The sequence below is a fragment of the Condylura cristata genome, unplaced genomic scaffold (genome assembly GCF_000260355.1).
Source record: "Condylura cristata isolate star-nosed mole 26May11 unplaced genomic scaffold, ConCri1.0 scaffold00032, whole genome shotgun sequence".
NCBI classification, from domain to species: domain Eukaryota; kingdom Metazoa; phylum Chordata; class Mammalia; order Eulipotyphla; family Talpidae; genus Condylura; species Condylura cristata.
Window position 1 is genome coordinate 3130134 of NW_004567133.1, and position 19353 is coordinate 3149486.

Genomic DNA, 19353 nt, shown 5'->3' on the forward strand with positions numbered 1-19353 from the left:
TGTCAATTCTCCACCAGTGAAAATCTTTACAGAACTAAGAGTAAATTTAGCTGATCTCCAAGTCTGTTTACACATTGCAAGGGTGATTTTGTGTATTTGGCAAATTTTCCACTGAAAACTCTAGTCTTTAAAATCTTTATTTCCCCAAATGCTGTAAAAAGAACTACTCATTTTTTTTTTGAAAACAGTACTTCAGCAGCAAGTGTTCTACAGTCTTCTAAGACAGCATCTGTTGTGCAGTGAAAGGAGAAAATAGTTTACAAAAAAGACAAATGAGTGTTTTAATGTCAACGATGAATGTTTATGTAAATTACTGAAAAATAATAGTAATAAAACTGGCCAAAAGATAAAGATCCTAAAATTTCTATTTTAAAAATGATCTTTAAAAAAAAAATGATCTTGCCCTGAGGCGCAATGGATAGGAAATATAGTAGGACTGAGCATGAAAAGTGTAGTTATCTTTATACAACTGATATTTAAAGAGTAATGATGATGATGAATAATTGACATAATGATTATAGAAATGTCCTCTGTGATTTTCAATTTTCCTCTTTGTATTATAAGTGAATAAAATGACGATTTTTTTTTAGAGAAAATTATTTTGAATGTGAATCCCTTTCAGGGTAGTAAATTGTAAGATGATTATTATCACAAATACATTGGGGCAAAGAATTTGTACGTTTAGATCCATGTTTAAAAACTGTACACTTAAAAGACTTGACTTATTCTTCATCAATAAAACACCTTTCCCACCGTACTAATTCCCAAACTCTCTTCTTGATGGACAAAATAAGACATGAAGTTCTTTGCCTGAAACTAAAAGAAAGGTATCTATTTTTATACTACCAGCACATCTTAATAGAAATCTATATGCTTAAGTAGAAACCCAAAAATTCAGTATCATCTTCCCCCAACGCCCAGAACTCTAGCCGTTTTGGAAGTCTCATTATTTTTACTTTCCACATCAGGGGCTTTAATTAATATCACAATTATTAAAAGATGACGCTATATACAAGTTGACACTGAACAAGATTGGCTGGGGATGTAAGCAATCCTCATGTAGAGAATATTATGCCTGTTGGCCCCAGGAAACCTACCTTTGTTTTAATTGTGGTTAGACATACATAACACGTATCATTCTAATAAGTGTCTAGAACACAGTTGGGCATCACCCGCACGGTTCAACTCTGTGTTTATTTTCTTGCTTACCAGTAGGGGGCAGACACACACAGCGAATTAGCCACTCTGCCGCGGCACCTCGCCACGCATGCGTGTCTCACCTGCGGGAAGGTGACGGGGCGGGTCCGGGGCGTGACTTAAGGGGCGTGGCCTATTCGCGCAGGCGCGACTAAGGCATTGTGACGTCAGGCCGCGCGGCTAAGCTGGACCAGGCGCTGGTTTGCGGAGGCGCCTCTGCGAGCGTGAGGTGCGGACTCCCCTCCCCGCGGCCCGCTCGCCCGCCGCTCTCGCCGCCGAGTCCCTCGCTCCTTTAGCGCTCCGAACGCGGGCGGGCGGCCGGGGCGGAGGCCCGGGGAGGGAGGCAATTCCTGGAGAGCGGGCGGGCGGGCTTCGGAGCGCCGGTGGCCCGGGTCCCGCTGCCCTGCGGTGCGCGCAGCGGCGGGCGGCGGGCGCCAGTCTCTATATGGCGGCGGCTCTGTCGGGCCTGGCTGTTCGGCTGTCGCGCTCGGCCGCCGCCCGCTCCTATGGGGTCTTCTGCAAGGGGTTGACCCGCACGCTGCTCATCTTCTTCGACCTGGCCTGGCGGCTTCGTATCAACTTCCCCTACCTCTACATCGTGGCTTCCATGATGCTCAACGTCCGCCTGCAGGTGGGTGCGCCGCGCCCGCCAGCCCCTGGTCCCCGACCCTCCCCGCGCGGGTCATCCCAGAGCGGCCCGGCCCACCTGGCTCAGGACCGTGAAGATGCTAACCGTAACTGCCAAGCTGGATGCGGCGTTTTTGCCACGCAGCGTGCATTTCTTCTGCAGCCCCCGCGGGAGAAAAACCCGCTGGGGTTATTGTCCCTGTTGGGCAAACGAGACTGGGGTAGGGAGGGGGATTGCGGGGTGGAGACGCTGGCCGCCGGGAAAGGCCACAGCTGGAGATTGAGGTGCTGGTGAAGGCTGGAAAGGCCCCGAAGAGGAAATTTTGCCCAGGAAATTTAAATTTTTTTGTGGTAGTGGGTGAGTTTATGATTGACTGTTCTAGCCCCCGAATTTCAAGAAGCTAAAAAAAGATTACCCGCGAAACTTATGATAGGCTCATTAAAGTTAACGAACGTTCTGATGTACCTTTTGCCCTAGCCAGGTAGTGTGGTGATGGTGTAGGTGAAGGAAAATGAGATGGAAAGGATAGTGGTAAAAGGGATCAGAGACTTGAAACAATTCAGATTTCAAGTAGTGCACACCCACACCTCTCCCCACAATCTGTCCTGTAACTGGGGTTCACCTTTGAGTGACATTTCTACATTCCTTGAATTACGGATTCCTTTTACTAGTGGAATGAAATCAGTGGACTGAGAATTAGTTCTAAGTTGTCATACACAGATGACGAAATGTGTGACCTCTTTTTGGAGTCCACCTACATATCTTTGAGTTAACTGCAGGGCAGGTGCCAGCTAGGTGGTGGCCGGGATGGAGCAGGAGTGACAGGTGCCTGCCCAGGGGAAGCTTACATTCTGACTGCAGTGGAGTTGCTTTCTGATGTGTAAAGTGAGGAAGCAGTGTGAAAACCAGGCAGGTATTCTTTTTTACCACTCTGGCTTGGTTTACCAGAATGTCTTTATGCCTGAAGCTTCAGGGTTTTGGTGCCTGTTACTGGTTATTACCGTCCACGTAAAACCCAACACCAACTGTTGATCAAAACTGTGTTAAGGTGAATTAAGATGAACCTGTCAATCAGTTTCAAGTACACATTGGGATGACCTCATGTGAGCAAGCGTTTGTGGCATCCTTAAGTGGTACCGTACTAGAGGACAAGGAAACTCAAATATCTTTCTGTCTTTGGGAGTAAAGAGTATTGGGAAGAAAGCCTGTGCTTGTTAGCCAGTCATTAGCCAATATTGTTTACCAGATTTAGTGATTTCCAAGAAAAATTGGAAATTTTGGTTTTCAGATATAAAATTAACTTCAAAAAAGAAAACCTATGAGCAAAAAAGGGTATGTCTACAGGCTTTGAGTCTCCAAGCTCCTACTTTGCAGCTTGTTCTAGAACTCTTGTTCTAGAGTTACAATAATAATTTGCAGTCATATGCAATTATAAGAACTGTAAGAGAAGGCCTAGTAAATAATGTTATGTTGGAAATGTCCATGTTGGGTACCATTACAATAAAATCACCTCTCATGTCCACTTTTCTATTTATGACAATCCCTTGTCCAAGCTACCAGTCACTTGCTTGGACTGTAACAGTAGCTTCTCTCTGTTTTCCACTGGGCAGATAGAGGTCTTTTAAGAACATAAATCAGCTAATGTTATTTCTCACAAAAACCCCAAAACTTGCTTCCTTTGCACAAAAATGCAGTTTTTACCCTACAGATCTTACTTTCATCAATCTTTCTAACTTCTCACCTGGCTTGTTCCTTGCCTTGCTCAAGATTCTGTGTAGTCTTCACATGTGCTAAGCCTCTTGCTCCTGGCATTTGCCTTGCACATGCCATCCTTGCCATCTTGACAACACCTCCCCTAGCTCTTCATGCAGGTACATTCTCTCACTGCAGTTTTTATTTCAGAGTAGACTTGTGATCCCTGTGTCTACATAACCTGCTCTACTTTGCAACAGTATGGAAGACTGGTTTGATTCATAAGAAACAAGAGAGGAAGAATTCATTTCTAATATGCTTAGTTTCCAAATTTCAGTTCTTTGTAGGGTAGTGAGATATCGTTGAAAAGTTACTCAAGTGCTTCACAAGGAATCTGCACTCTAATGATTGAGGGTAAGTGCTTTTGGAGGCTGGAAATTGGTTCTGTAATAAGAGTGATATGGGCAGTCTTCAGACCTAGATGCACCAAATCCCAAAAGTGCATAATGGACAACTTGTTGGGTTTGATGTCAAGGAATAGTCCAGGAACAGCACAGTGCAGACATTCCTGCGAGCTGAGTGCTCGAGGAATAGAGTTTGGGCTGCTTCGTTCATTTTAGGGGTAATGGCATGGGGGTGTGTGGGAAAGACAACATGATAACCTGGTGTCTCTTGGGAGGGCTGTCTTAAGATAGTCCAAATCATTTATTTACAGTGATATGAGGATTTTTAGATTTGATTTTGGGCCTGATCAAATGCAACAGTAGCCACTTCATATGCTCAGAAAGACAGCAGAGTAAAGGAATTTCACCTTACAGTGATGCCACTTTAAGCTCTCCCTGCAAGTTTAGAATCTGTTCATTTGTGGAAAAATCACTAACGTAGTGATTCCAGAGTTTACCTCTGGCTTTCTGGTAAAGAAAAGTGGGACAGGAAATAGAATTTAAGGGGCATTGCCCTGGCTCTTGTTGCATTTTGCTTGGAACACTACCCATCCTAGTCACTGTGGGTTTGCTGGAATCTCTTTCACAAGTAACAAGGGATTAAAGATCCTACTTCCCACACATGTTTCCTTAGGATCCCCAAATCATTTGTAGGGCAAGAGTTAAATTTTAAGGGGTTAAATCACTTAAATTTTAAGTGATTAAATAAGAAAATAGATTAAAAGAACTTTGTAAAATGAGAAGGGTTATGATTTTAAACATTGTTTGCAAGCAAGCCTTAATCTCTGAATCATTAGCATCTTGTTGACACAGAATCTAAGATACAAAACGTAAAAAAAAATGAGACTTCATACCAAATGCTAAAAATAGGAAAGCAGGATAAATTGTACCGAGAACTTGCTGTAATTTCACACATTATGCAGCCGTGAGAAGAGATCTTAGTGCCAGGTCACCTAGATTTTTATAATTTTGAAAGGAGAGGCCTATAACTAATAGTCAGAAAAAAGAAGACACAATGAAAGTTGACCATAGTTGTTCAGATGGCAGCATCTTGATTCCCGTGCCAGCAGCCATACTCCTCAGTGCCCACATGCTGAGTCTTCCTTTCACTCTTCTGTGTAATTTCTCTCCTATTTCTTTTTTTTTTTTTTAAGATTTATTTATGCATACAAGAACTGGGGTACAGGCCAGAGGTATGGGGGGAGGGTGAGAGAATTCACCAGAGACAGAGTGGGGAGCAGAACAGGCAGATGGATTGAAATACACTGCTGAGGGAAGCAGTGGGTGGGACAGAAGTCTGCCTGCCATGTGGGTCATTTCCCTGGCCAGGAGTCAAACTCGTGCTGCACTGACTGCAGAGAGGTTGATAGTGCTGCGCTTCAACCCATTGCACCACCAGGGAGGGCCCAATTTCTCCCCCATTTCTAACTGCTATTTGTGTCCTCCTGAATGACTTGCTAAATCCATAGCTCCCTATGTTTCATTGTTCACCTGTTGCCTGAAAATCAACATTCATTTATTGTAACCAGATATAAAGTTCAGGGATGTTGGGAGGACTGGGGAAGCTGGTGATTCTTCTAAAAAGGTCAGTCAGGGTGGACCTCACTGAGGAGGTGGCACTTGAATAAAATCATGGAGTTGGTGAGGGCTGTAGCCACAGAGATGTCTGAGTTAGAAGTGTTTGGTTTGGCAAAGGGGGAGCAGATATACAGTGAGGGCCCTATAACTGGTGCAAGCCTAGTGCCTTTCAAAACAACAGTTCAGTGAGGAAGGAGGAGGCAGGAGTTTGGGCCTGAGAGGTTAATGTGCAACTCACATGGTATCAAGCCATGGAGTCGTGGAAGCATTAGGACTTCAGCTTTGCCTTGATTAAGATGGTCAATATCAAAAAATTATGAAGCTCCTAAGACTTTCCAGGGTTAATTTCAACTTAAAATGGGTTTTCATTTTGTTGCTGGATTTATATCTTTCTAGAAGAAAACTAGGGAAAATTATAGACTATTAAGAAAATTTTATAAAAAGTTATAAACTTTGTAAGAGCTTAAGAGGTCAAATCAAAAGCATGAACTTGGTAAAACTTAGGGGTTTGAACTGTACTTTGAGATTAGAGGAACATAAAATACTGTGGAATCTTTCCTCTCCTTTAAGTGAATGCTTTAATCATCATCTTTCTTTCTTTTTTAATATAATATAATAGCTTATTTTTACATCATTTTGTACATTTTTTAATCTCAATTGTAATCCCCATGTGTTTCCCATCACCAAGTCACCCAGTCATCATCTATCTTAAACTGAAAATTTCTAAGTCTGTGTAAAATTTGAAAGAATAGTACAGTGAACACTTGTATCCTTGACTCAAGTTTTTGAAAGTCTTAACAAATAATCACATATGTTTCATGCTTATGTTAAAAGTGTATGAGTTGGATCTGTAGGTACTCATGTTAAAAGACACCCACCACATATAAAGTGAAGGAAAGCAGTTTGGTAGTATTTAGCCCATTTAAATTTTTTCTATAAATGTGCTTGTTAGTATTTGGAGAGGAGGAGGACACTCCAGGACCAGGGAACAGCCCTAGCTTGGAAGAGATTAGGCCTTGCTTTCGAAAAGACCTATGGAGCATGAGCGGTGTTTCTTCACCTACACAGAGTAGGTGGCTTGTAAGCAGTGTGCATTTCTCATAGTTCTAGAGACTGGAAAGTTCAAGATTAAGGCACTAGCATGGCCACACTCTCTTGAGGGCTGTCCTGGTTCACAGCCAGTCTTGCTCTGTGTTCCCTCATAGTGGAGGGGCTAGGGAGTCTCTCTCTCTCTCTCTCTCTTTTTTTTTTTTAATTTTTTTCCCATTGTATTTATTTATGCATACAGGAGCTGAGGTATAGGCCAGAGGTGTGGGGGTGGGGGAATTGTATTCACCAAACACAGAATGGGGAGCAGAACAGGCAGATGTACTGAAACTCTGCTGAGGGGAGCAGCAGGCAAGACAGGAGAGATCTGCTGCGCCATTTGGGTCATCTCCCTGGCCAGAGATTGAACTCATGATGCAGTGGCTGTAAAGAGCTTTATAATCTGAGACTTAACCCCTTGAGCTACCAGGGAGGCCCTCCTGATAGCTTTGTTAAAATAAATGGTACTCACAAGCAAAATAACTAAGTTGGGTTCTTATACCATATATAAAAATCAACTCATAATGGATCAGAGACCGAAATATAGAACATAAAACTCTTAAAAGAAAATGTAAGGTAGAATCTCAATGATACTGAATTTGCGACTGATTTTTTTTTTTTTTTGCCAGAGCCACAGGCAACAAAAGAAAAATTAGATAAATTTGACTTCATGAATATTTACAACTTTTGCATATCACAATAGTGAAAAAGAACTCACAGAATGGAAGAAACTATTCCTCTATTCTGATAAGGAATGACATCACTTGTGATTAATATCCAGAATATATTAAGTATTTTACAACTCAACAACAACAAAAACAAAAAAACCTGATTTAAAAGTTGGCAAAGCACAAGAGTAGCCCTTACACCTCCAAAGATGCACAAATAGCATAAACCCATGAAGAGATGGGTCCTGGAGCGTATTCATCGGCAACTACCGAGAGGACTCAGTACCACTGCAGCCTCCTGGCTGCATGATGAATGACCTGAGGGGAGGCGCCTAGTGAACAGGTGCCCACCCTGCCTGCCCCTGTAGGGTGCAGACATACACCAGTGTCCCCCGGTTTTGGGGCTCTCACAGACCCACCTGGGTCAACTTCTTTGAGACTTGCTTCTTCCAACACTGTCTGTCCTGCCCCAGGGGCTCTCAAATGCCCAAAGGGTGAGTAACCAGCCATCTCTCCCTGGCAGAATCACCCAACGTGGACCCAGAGCCACCTCTCCCACGTCCCCACATACCAGTCTTAGCCTGCAAGAGCCTCTACTAGATGCTGCTCCAAATCTAAGTTTCAATCCATATACACTGAGAAATTTCCTCTTCAACCCTCTCTTGGCCCAAGGGGCTTGGCACTGTCCCCAGCACAGACCTCTCTGCTAGAGAAGCAATAAAGTGCCTTGCTGGGACAACAAAAATTAGTTATTTGATTTGAAATGCAAATCAAAACCACAAGATACTATTTCACACATACCATTTCCTGTTATTAAACAGGAAAATAACAAATGTTGGTGAGATTGTGGAAAAATTAGAACCTTTGTGCATCGTGGTAGGATGTAAAATGCAGGGAACAGTTGAGCACTCCCTAAAAGTTAAACAGAATTACTATATGATTCAGCAATTCTAGGTGTATATCCAAAAGATTTGGAAGCAGCGACCTAGGCATTGCATTCTAGTGTTCACAGCAATACCTTTTCAAAAGGTACATGACCTAGGTGTCCTTCAACAGAGGAATCAATAAATGAAATGTATACACAACATAGTGTTACCCAGCTTCACCAGGAAACTCTGGCCCCTGCTACAGTTTGGATGAACTTTGAGGACATGATGCTAAGTGAAATAAGTCAGCACAGAAGGACACTTACCTGGTCAAATGGCCCCCAAAGTGGTCACATTCATAGACATACAGTAGAAGGGTCATGGCCAGGGGCTATGGACCTGGGCATTGAGGTTAATGGACACACGCTTAGTTTGGGAAGATGAAAAAGTTCGGAAGAGAGATGGTTCAGGCACATAAGATGGTTACACAGCAGTGTGAATATACTTAATGCTACAGAACTGTCCACTTAAAAATGGTAAATTTTATGTTCTGTGTGTTTTTTAGAAACGTGATTATTACACTTTTGGATGTTGTGATGATATTAAGTTGTCATAACACTTTCTGGGTGCCTATTCTGTTCTTGACTGCAGCTACAAACTGGTAGGGGGCATAGGACAGTGGCTCCCATGTTTATAAAGACTGACTGCTTTTTAATTTTTTTTTAAAGCTCTATTTATTTATGTATATAAGAGCTCGGATGTAGGCCAGAGGTGCGGGAAGGTAAGAGGATTCACTAGACACAGTGGGGAGCAAAACAGGCAGATCTACTGAAATACACTGCTGAGGGGAGCAGCAGGGAAACGAGAGGTCTGCAGCAATGTATGTGGGTCACTTCCCTGGCTGGGGATTGAACTCATGCTGTAGTGGCTGGTGATAGCTTCATAGGCTGAAACTTAATCCCTGTGCCACCAGGGAAGCCCAAGACTTTTGACTGCTTTTTAAAAAAGCGATCATTAAAAAAGGCTTTATTGGCCCTCCCTGGTGGCGCAGTGGGTTGGGGCACACACTGAGAATCTAAGGCCGCTTCCACTTCCGCATGAGTTCGATTCCCGCCTGCCTTGGAGGTGACCACATGGCGCGGCAGACCTCTCCTGACCGGCCCGCTGCTCCCCTCAGCAGTGTACTTCATTGATCTGCCTGTTCTGCTCCCCACTCTGTCTCTGGTGAAGCCTCTCACCACCCCTGAACCTCTGGCCTGTACCCCAGTTCTGTATGCACAAATAAATAAATCTTTAAAAAAAAAAAGGCTTTATCATGGATGAATATGCAAATTTACATAAAAGTAGAATATTCTGTGGACCCCATCTGTTATTCACACGGCTTTCAATAAGGATCAGTTCTTTGCTATTTTTACTCATCCCACTGCCCTGAAGCCCCCCTCTCCACCCAACCCTGCACTGGCTCATCTCTCTACTCAGCACTGAGTATTTTATTATTTTAAAATATTTTTATTTATATATGCCTAGAAGAATAGGAGTATAGGCCAGAGGTGAAGGGGGAATGGTGGTGAGAGGACCCCCTACCACCACCACCAGAGAGAGTGGAGAGCAGAACAGGCAGATTGAAACACGCTCCTGAGGGGAGCAGCAGGGAGACAGGAGAGGTCTGCTGCACCATGTCAGTCAACTCCCTGGCCTGGGATTGAACTCAGGGCATAGAGGTGGTAGTGCTGAGACTTAATTCCTGGCTGTCAGAAAGGCCTGCCATGTTTTCTTCTTGGATTGGTGGTGGTCTTAATTTCTTAGAGCTTTATAACTTGTAGTTATCTGTTTTTCTTCTAGTTTGTTATTTTTTTTTTTACTATACTTATGGTGTGTTTAGCCAGCTGAACTTAATTTTTTTGTAATCAAATTTGCAGTCTTTCCTGACTTTGTGCTTTGTGTTACTATATTTGACTCTGACTATAAAGAGTCTACCCATATTTTATTTTGGTACTGTCACTTTACTTTTTACTTTTAAATAGCATAAAAATTAATTTGGAATTTACCTTGGAATATGGTGTGCAGTATAGGTGAAAACTGATTTTTCTCTAAACAGTGCTTCTGTGAAAACCGTGTGCATAATCACAGCCCATGGTTGACCTACTGCCCAACTCCAGCACCACAAACAGCGCCTTGCTAAGGCTCAGTGACCCCTGCTGATTGAATCTGCTGCAACCATCTTAGGAGATATCTGAATGGAAGCCTCTAGGCATTGTAATAACTTAGATTTATTGCCACTTGCTCGCTAATCAGGTGCTTGCTCTGTGCAAGTCCTCCCAGGGCTCCACAAGTCACTCTCCTGCCCAGCCCTCTGCCCCTACACTGAATGTACAGGTCTGTTGCCATCCACGAGGTCACTTGTCTGTCCTGTGCCTCACGGAAGCCATCAGCAGTATATTGTCATCATTCCCTAGATCACTTTTGATGGTGATCAAAAATACATAAATATATAAAATTATAATATATATAAGATTATATATATATATAAAGTTAATTGGATGGTAATAATGCAGTAGCTGCTGTTTTTGGATGCTGTGGGCCGTGGGGTGGAGCAAATGCAGGGTGATTTACACTTTGAGCCCTTGCAGCACACTGGGGACAGAATGTCCTGAGACCTCTGAGATACAGGCCTGCCCTTGGACGCGTGGCCTTGTTTTCAAGAGTCCAGGTGATGGAAAGGAAGAAGTGGCCAGCTGTACCACTAGGCTGTTTTAAGGGCAGGTTTGATTTGGACCTGCTGAATGATGAGGAACAGGAAGTCAGTTCTGTTAGTGAGTTTCCTGTGGTTATGATTCAGCTGAACATGGAGATGACTGAGTTCTTCTCTTCCTCTAAGCTGTGTAGCCATTTGAGGAATTTGTGTTAGCCTCCTTAGTCTGATTTTTCAAAGTTCTGGGCACAACCATGTTTAGGTATGCTAATGTTACATCAGCGAGCCTGTGAACCCAGGCGACTCTCAATTGAGTGTGAGCATCAGAACACGGGACCCTGCTCCAAGTCATTGTCCCAACCTGGCCTGCAGTGCCTGTTTGTCAGCTGTGTCTTCTTCTAGTGCCCGTTGTGAAGAGCCTTGCCAGCTGACTCTAGGACTCAGAGGCCAAGATATTTTTAGTCTGCAGAACACTGGTATCCAGACCAGCAGGGCCCTCAAGCCATTAATAGCTCAGGTTAGGGGAGAGAAGGTGACTGCAGTCCGAGAGGGCAGCAGCTGCCTAACTGGGTCAGGCCTGGTGTGCAGCAGTTGGTCGCCTCCAGCAGGCAGGGACTCTTGTGGAAGGTGACTTCTTACGCTTGTCCTGAGGATCATGAACCTATCTGCACAACCTCATTTTATTTTCCTGACCACATCACTCCTTGGACTGCTGTGATTCCATTTTTAACAGTTGTCTTTGGTGGGGGGTAGTAAGGGAGCAAGCTAGAAATGGGTCCCGTTGTTTCTCCTGAATACATACGCTCTTGTCTTCAGATCGACCTCTTCCCTTTTTCGCGTGGTCTGTTTTGGTGGGTGTGTTTGTTCGCCACAGTGTGCACTGCCTGCTATTTTGTAGGCGTACAGGGGCTGGAAAGGAGACACCAGGAACCCAGGACAGCTGATTCTATACTTTATTTGGCATAATATAGTATCCTTTCATATATGTAGTATAGTAAGACTAAAATATGAAAACTATTTTATAGATGACTATTAAAATATGTTTAGAAATTATTTGAAATGCAGTTGTTTCTCAAAGTATGTTGTGTTTAATATAGTCTAACATCAGAAGAGGTAGCTGTTTGAGGGATCAGAATCAATGTTTTCAGTGACCTGAAGTATTTTTGTTAAAATAATTAAGTACATAGTTTATTACTGAATTTACTGAAGATCAAGTTCTTTAATAACAATTTTTCTGTTACTGTTAAATACACAATTATATTAATGGTACCTTATTTAAGACATTTCAACACAAATCTGGTAATACTTTAGCTTTCTGAACAGTATGGCGTCCTTGTACAAGGACATAATAGAAGTGGTTAAAAACTAATTTTCCTGAGAGTTGGCCCATATTAAGTGACCTGTTTTTCTTAGGAATTTTTTTAAACCTACTGTAATATGTATTAAAAAATATGTATGAATCCTTTTTGCATTTCAGAGAATGTTTATTCTTACTACATTTCAAATCAGTAAAATAAGTATATTTATGAAAATAATATCCTTTGGAAAGTTAATTGGAGAAAACTGTCAAGCCAAGTTTGATATGGTGAACTTTTAAATGTATTTCAAAGTAATTTATTTTGAATTGTAGCCAGAATCTACACTTTAATTTCACCTTATATTTGTAAATTGCTTTATGTAATATACATATTATTCAAATGTATTTTTATTAGATATATAAAATAATGATCACCTATTGATAAAAAGTTTTGAACATACTCCACAGGAGAGAGTTAGACAGTAGACATCTGTTTTTATACCTTTCATAAACTATATATTTTGCTCTACCAAAATATGATATATATTACGAATCAGAAAAAGTGGAAAGAGATAAAAATGAACTAGACAAGGGTATCCTGCTACTTCTCCCACGGTCCTTAGATGGGGCCACGCTACTCAACTGCCAACACGACAAGAAGCTGTGCAGGTCTCTCAGTGCTTACTGCAGCTGACCACGCTGTACGAGACAGACTCCCCAGCGCCCTCTTGGGAGCAGTCAGTAGTTTGTGTCTGTGCTGCGGGTGCTCCAGAGAGACTTTGAGTCCCCCTCTGCTGCCTTGGTGGGTCCCTTGCCCATTTGGCCTTGAGATTTTGGAAGTCTAGGCATGAACCTCCCTGTCTTCCTGTCTCCTCTCTTGGGGTGTTGAATCAGGGCTTCTGGGTCTCAGTCCCCAGCTCAATATCTCTGTAGAACTAAAGATCTTTTAATCCAACTGCTTTTCATATTCCCATACTCAAGCCCTGGGTATCCCAATCTGAACTCCAGCTGCAGACCTGCAGCTCACAACACCTTCATCACCAGAACCAAATGTCAGAAGATGCTTGTGGACTGTCTTTCTTCTACATCTAGTCAGCCACCAACTTTAATAAAAGTCCCTCTCTCCTGTCTCCTGTCATAGCCCACTTCATTTTTTGTCTCCTGAAGGAATCACCTCTTAATTGGTCGTTCTTAATTGGCGATTCCTTTCCAGTCTACTCACCCCACCGACACCAGAGTCATCCACCTGAAATGCAAATCCAGCTGAAAGTTGTCTGTGGCTCCAACCCGAGAGGTCTGGGCGGCTGGCAGCAGCCATGGCTCTCCCGGGCGCCTGCTTGTCTCCACAGCCGGTTCCCCAGCCTCTGCCATCTACTTCTAGCTCCAGTGATATGAAAAATTGCTGTATGTCTTTAAAATTGAACATATGTTATCAGATAGCTTAGTGTCTCTTGGCCCCACAAGTTGGTTAGTTAAGAGAAACAGCAGTTTCCTGCTCCCTTTTCTCCAGCCTCATAGCCCACACTTGCAGCATAGCTTGTTATGTGAATGCTTCTGTCTCCAACTTGAATGCTTGTAATTTTGCCTTTTGATTCTCAATTGTTAGGCTTTGTCTTTGTCTGACTGGAAGTGAAATAGTTGTTTTTTCTTTCAGCTGACATGTCATATCACCCACATTGCTGTTCAGGAGAGGTTGTATGTCTTAGATTGCTGCTTCTTAGACTGAACTCTGAAAAAAATTACTAAATATTTATTTTTCCCTTTTTTAATGTTTTGGGTGGTATAGCTGTTTTTTTTTTTTTTTTAAGGAATAGGTATCAAAAGCTTTTTTTAAACTGGTCGGTCATAACTAAAATATTATAGTCCCTTTAAAGGAGAATTTAGACAGGACACACACATACAGCTGTAATGAGGGCTGCCGAAGTGAATTTCCAAGTTGACATAGCACTGGTCCTTGTCCACAGGGCATTGCATTCCTCCAGACTTAATTAATGGTAATATCTCTGGAGAAGATGTCATTTGCCGTCTCAAGTTTTCTACAACTTGCAAAGTTGTAAAGCAGCGAAGACCACAATGCAGAGCCTTGATGACTAGATGACTTGGTAAGACACCCAGTAGGGTTATTTGGTCTACCTTTGACAGTTTCTCCTGACATCTGCATTTGGAACATGATAATATCAAAGAGTGATTATTAGTCATAGAAAAAGGCTGGTCTTGTTTGGTTGTAGGTGCAGGCATGATGTGAACCAGCTGAGCCACGTCCCCTTTGTATTGAACAACTGCTGATGTCACAGTTCAGCTTCCATCCAAAAGTTTTCATGAGGACTCTCCACTTTCATTGTTTAGTCTGAGAGCAGAGAACTAAGCCCAAGAAACTTTGTCTGCCATATTTTAACTTGGGTGAATTTTCTCATATTGCAGTTCCAGAATTTGTTGTTTCTTGACCTGCTAGGGAGGACTTCGTAGACCTTAGGTCTGTAAGTAAAGACAGCCTAGATGCCTTAACAGTGATTTGTCTTACCCAGGTTACTGGCAGCCATTCTCTGGTAGGTTCTTTCAGGTGATCCTTTGTTTGCATAATTGAGTCATCCATTGCTATTCTGATTAAGAGGAGATTTTTGTGTTTAAGGAAAGCAGATATTTATTGGTCAGTGCAAATAATGATATTGCCATGAAAGTACAAAGCCTCACTGTATGTTTTTCTACTTTAAAACAATTTTAGGAAATACATTAACAAAATACTGCTCTTTTTTGTTTTTGTTTTATAAGATTTACTTTTACTCATTTATGCATGTAAGAACTGGGGTGTAAGCCAGAGGAGGGGGGTGAGAGGATTCACCAGAGAGTGGGGAGCAGAATAGGTTGGCTCTACCACAATACATTGCTGAGGGCGCAGCAGGTGAGACAGGTGAGGTCTGCTGTGCCATGTGGTTCACTCCCTGGCTGGGGACTGAACCCAGGCCATAGCAATGGGTGATGAGTGATCATGTGATAGTGCTGAGACTGACCCCCTGAACACCTGGGAGGCCCTTGTCTTGATTTCTATTGGTAGGTGTCACCCTGTTTTCCATCAACCTGTCGAACTACTTGATATAGACTGTTAGGAATTATAAGGTGTATACCATCTCTTAAGACCTTATCTTCATTATAACACTTTGATGATCTTCTCCAGGTTCACATTGAGATCCACTGAAGGCCTTTGCTGACTGACACAGGCTCAGCGCATCGAGGACACACAGCATGAGGGACAGAAGAGGGACTCTCCGCACCTGCCCTGCAGAAGTGAAGGGAGAGGGAGATGAGTTGGACAAACTATTATGTAGACTTAAAAGAACTCAAAAGGAAGATCCTTGCCCACCATACATACCTTGCTGGGTGAATAGTCCTGCGGTTGATGTCAATGGAAATTCACCAAATGAGGAGCTATCATTGGAAATGAAAAATGACCTAAGAGTGGTCAGCCTCTTGCTTCACAGTGTTAACAAAGTGCTCCCGTATTTGAGAGAATCAATAAAATCAGCTTCTGCAGCGGCTCAGAGCGAAACTGCGGATCTGTTCTCTGCTTCTGCAGAAGAACATTTTGCTGGGGTCTCCTGTGGTGTTGGGGAAACTTTGGTGAGGGACTGGCTTGGAGGAGGCCCCAGGGTCACTGACAGCCACAGAGGACAGTGCTGCATAGGAGAGTCCACGTGGGGGTCAGGACCATTGTATGCTCAAATGTGGTCAGAAGTGGGGACTTCTGAGGGTGAACCACCAAGTGCTCTTCCCAAGGGGCTAGGCTCAGAGTTAAAGCCGTTTTGCCTGCATTCCGTTCTGTCTGCACCGCTGCACACACTTCCCAAAGTATTCCTGAATGATGAGACAAAACATGTTTTTCTTAGCCATTCTAAGCCTGTGTTTCTGAAGCAAACAGTAGGATATGAGCAAATGCTGTCAAGTGTAAAAAGTACCTCAAATGATCTGCAGATAACACTGGGGTTACTAGCTCTACAAGCTTTTGAACTAGCAGATCCACTATGCCATAGTTAAGGTACAAACAGAACAACAAAAATAGTGAGATTAATTTTAAAAGTTGTCTTAGGATGAGTTCTTTCACACCAGGGCTGGGCACAAACAGCACAGTCATGAAGTTCCAGCTTTGATTTGTGTGACCAGACAAACTTAGGAGGAATTGAACCTCCTGGAAAGCTGATGTGGAAGGTTATTTCCGAGCATGCTTTTAGATTGCGCTTGAAAGACATTCAGGATTGAGTAATCATTTCAAGGAGGATATTGATCTATATAAACAACAGATTAGAACATAGTTAACGTTCTTCATGTACCTTCCACGCCAGTTCTAAAGGGCTAATGTCCCAGATAATGTCTGTCTGTCCAGACTGTGATCATCTAGTGGAAGTGGAAATTGATAGGAGTCAGCCCTTCTCCAGTTGTGCTTAAGCCTTGTTGAGTACATGGTAAGCTGTTACTATTTCTACATTTTGTAGGATCATTTTGGTCTGCAGTAAACTTTTATTTCTCTTTCCACTTGAAATGCAGTTTAAATGAAGGCCCTATGGTGAAAGTTGCAATATTAAACTTAACTTTGTAAAAGAATCCTTTCGCAGACCAGGAATCCTGCAGTGTTACCTGGAATAAAAATGAGCTTGAGACTATTTGCTGTAGTTCAGTGATAGGCAAATCAAGTATTTCCATTATAGAAAATTCCCATTTTTAGGAATTGAGGTATCTTTTACATTAGGATTTTTCTGAGATAACTCCTTTTGTTGTTGAGAACTTTGATAAAGGTCATTTAAGAGAAGAAAGTTTTTAAGGAGTCCCAGAGTGAGGCTTCAAACAACCATTTTCAAGATTTATTGATGCAAATATCAGTTTATATTGTGTGCTAAATTACTATGCTATGTGCTATTTTAGTGTTTTGGGAAAATGAGAAATAAAACTGTCCTTCGGCATAAAAAATGTCTTCCTTTACGTGTGTAGTCTTGACTCACCTTTTCTTAATCAATGCTGCCCTCCTAATTAATTCTTAAAAGTCATTTAATACTAAAGTAGGTTGCTGATTGAGAAGCCTGGAAGCAGCTCTTGAAAAACAAAATGTAGGGCTAGGTTGGAACTCAACTCTTGCTTTCCTCTCAGGACATAATGACACAGTGTTTTGTGATCCTTTGGGGCAGTGCGCAGAGTCCCAAAGTAAGAGACCTTGTGGAAAGCAATCTCCATCTTGACTGGGCAGGTAAAGCCCTGGTTAATGGACACTCTGCTTGGGGTCACTGATGGGTACATGGTGAAATGAGGTCAGGACACATTGAAGGTTTAAAACGGGAAGTGTTTTCTCACAGAGCACTTCCACCACCACCGACACCCTCCTCCCACCCCCAACCGTCCTTTTTGTTTTGGTCTTAAACTAATTCTGCTTTGGAATGGAATCAATTTTTGACCAATTGCAAAGCACAAATACAGAATTCCCTATTTAGCACCCATGCTAAACCAATGCATTTAAAACGTATTCCTATTAGAATAGGGTAATTTTTTTTTTTAAAGATTTATTTGTGCATACAGAACTGGGGTACAGGTCAGAGGCTCAGGGGCGGCAAGAGGCTTCACCAGAGACAAAGTGGGGAGCAGAACAGGCCGACTGACAAAGTACACTGCTGAGGGGAGCAGTGGGCGGGTCAGGAGAGGTCTGCCGCGCCATGTGGTCACCTCCGGGGCAGGCGGGAATCGAGCTCATGCTGAAGCGGCTTTAGCTTCTCAGTGCTGTGCTTTAACCCGCTGCGCCACCAGGGAGGGCTTAGAATAGGATATTTTTTAAAAGCAGCTTCTGAAACAGTTCACGATAACTTTTCCTCCACGTTAGCTTTTAAATCACATACTTTGCTAATGTTTGCCCTATGTTGCATCCTCCTTCCAAAGACGGCCTCCTTGTGGAAAGTTCTGGGGTAGGAAGGTGGAGCTAGATACACCATGTATTTCATGACTGCAAAATAAAGCCTAAACATTTTAATATTTTTGCTAAATTTACTTGTATGTATTTTAAGTCAGTGTTCATTTTTGTACACTGTTTGCTTCCTCCTCTCAGGCATAGTTCCCGTGAAATCCCCACCACCAGTTCGCCTGTGCGCATCCCATCGTCCCTTGTGTTCTTGCCTCCCTGGTTTTGACCACCCCCCCTTACCCCCCGAGAATGTTTCTGATTTATATTGCCTGCTATTTTTTTTGTTTCCTACTTGGTTTCCCAAACATTTTTATTTTTGAAGCAGTACAGATATAAGATACTTTCTTGGATAAATTAATTTTTCATGATTGGTATCACTCATTTGAAATGTTTTAGGCTGAATCATTTTGTCAATGAAACTGAAGGGAAGCTTTTTAGAAGTTCTTATGACATGTTTTTATTTTTTCCTAGGATTTTGCTTAAGGGTTGAATAGCCACGAACATTTTAAACTTAGAAACTGCATAGTACAAAATCTTGAACTGGGTTATTCACATTTGGAAGTCACAAGTTTCCCTCTTTTTTTTTTTTTTTAAAACATTGGAATGAATGGGGATATCTTCAAATGATTATGAAGTTACAAACCTATAAAGAATAAAAAAATTAAGAAACTAGCATTTAAGTAGGTCATTTTTATATGACTCGATTTTATAAATAGGAAGCAAGATGTATTGTTGGAGCTTGACATAAATCTTGTGTGTCCTTGAATTACTATGGACTTTTTTCTATACTAAAATTTTACAGATAATAAGAAGTATGCTATAGAATTCCCTACACTCTCCCATAATATTTAAAATTTCCTCTCTAAAGCTTCAAGTGGAAGAAATAGAGGTAAGGGGTTTCCTGACCAATCTACATGAACTCAGAGCAAGAAACTACTCTTGAATGTTAGCTTTGAGATACCCCATCAGGTGATGTGTACAAACGGGTTTGTAGGCCTAAGTGAGATCAATAGATAGGTGATTTCTATTTGGCTCACTGTTGCCTCCAAAATAGCTGAGTTTTTCCCAAAGAAAGAAGGTCTTTGCCTTCATTTGCACTACAGGCTGCAAACCTTTTGAGCTGTTTGTTTATACAACTATAATTGACTGTCAAAAGATGTTTGCAAAGGTGCTTGCTCTTCAGGAAATGTAATCTTCAGGAAAATTTTTTTCCCTGAAACAAATGATTTCGCCTTGTCAAGGCATATCTATGAGTTGCTGCACAGTATTTGGGT

General features: G+C 42.2%; 1 protein-coding gene across 2 annotated transcripts; it reads left to right on the forward strand.

The window, feature by feature from the left end:
- Positions 1-1741: 1741 nt before the first annotated feature.
- FAM220A (family with sequence similarity 220, member A) lies at positions 1742-17097 on the forward strand. 2 transcript variants are annotated; one of them, XM_012731759.1, is made up of 2 exons: positions 1742-1828; positions 15320-17097. In XM_012731759.1, exon 2 carries the CDS (start codon positions 15388-15390, stop codon positions 16174-16176), a length of 789 nt encoding a protein of 262 aa, XP_012587213.1. In that variant the 5' UTR covers positions 1742-1828; positions 15320-15387; the 3' UTR covers positions 16177-17097. The 2 variants fall into 2 exon arrangements, with proteins under 2 accessions (XP_012587213.1, XP_012587214.1); XM_012731760.1 differs by lacking the exon at positions 1742-1828 and adding an exon at positions 14112-14249.
- Positions 17098-19353: the final 2256 nt, after the last annotated feature.

Bases quoted from the DNA above. Each gene is read 5' to 3' on its own strand.
- FAM220A (XM_012731759.1), top strand. From the start codon at position 15,388: ATGAGGGACAGAAGAGGGACTCTCCGCACCTGCCCTGCAGAAGTGAAG.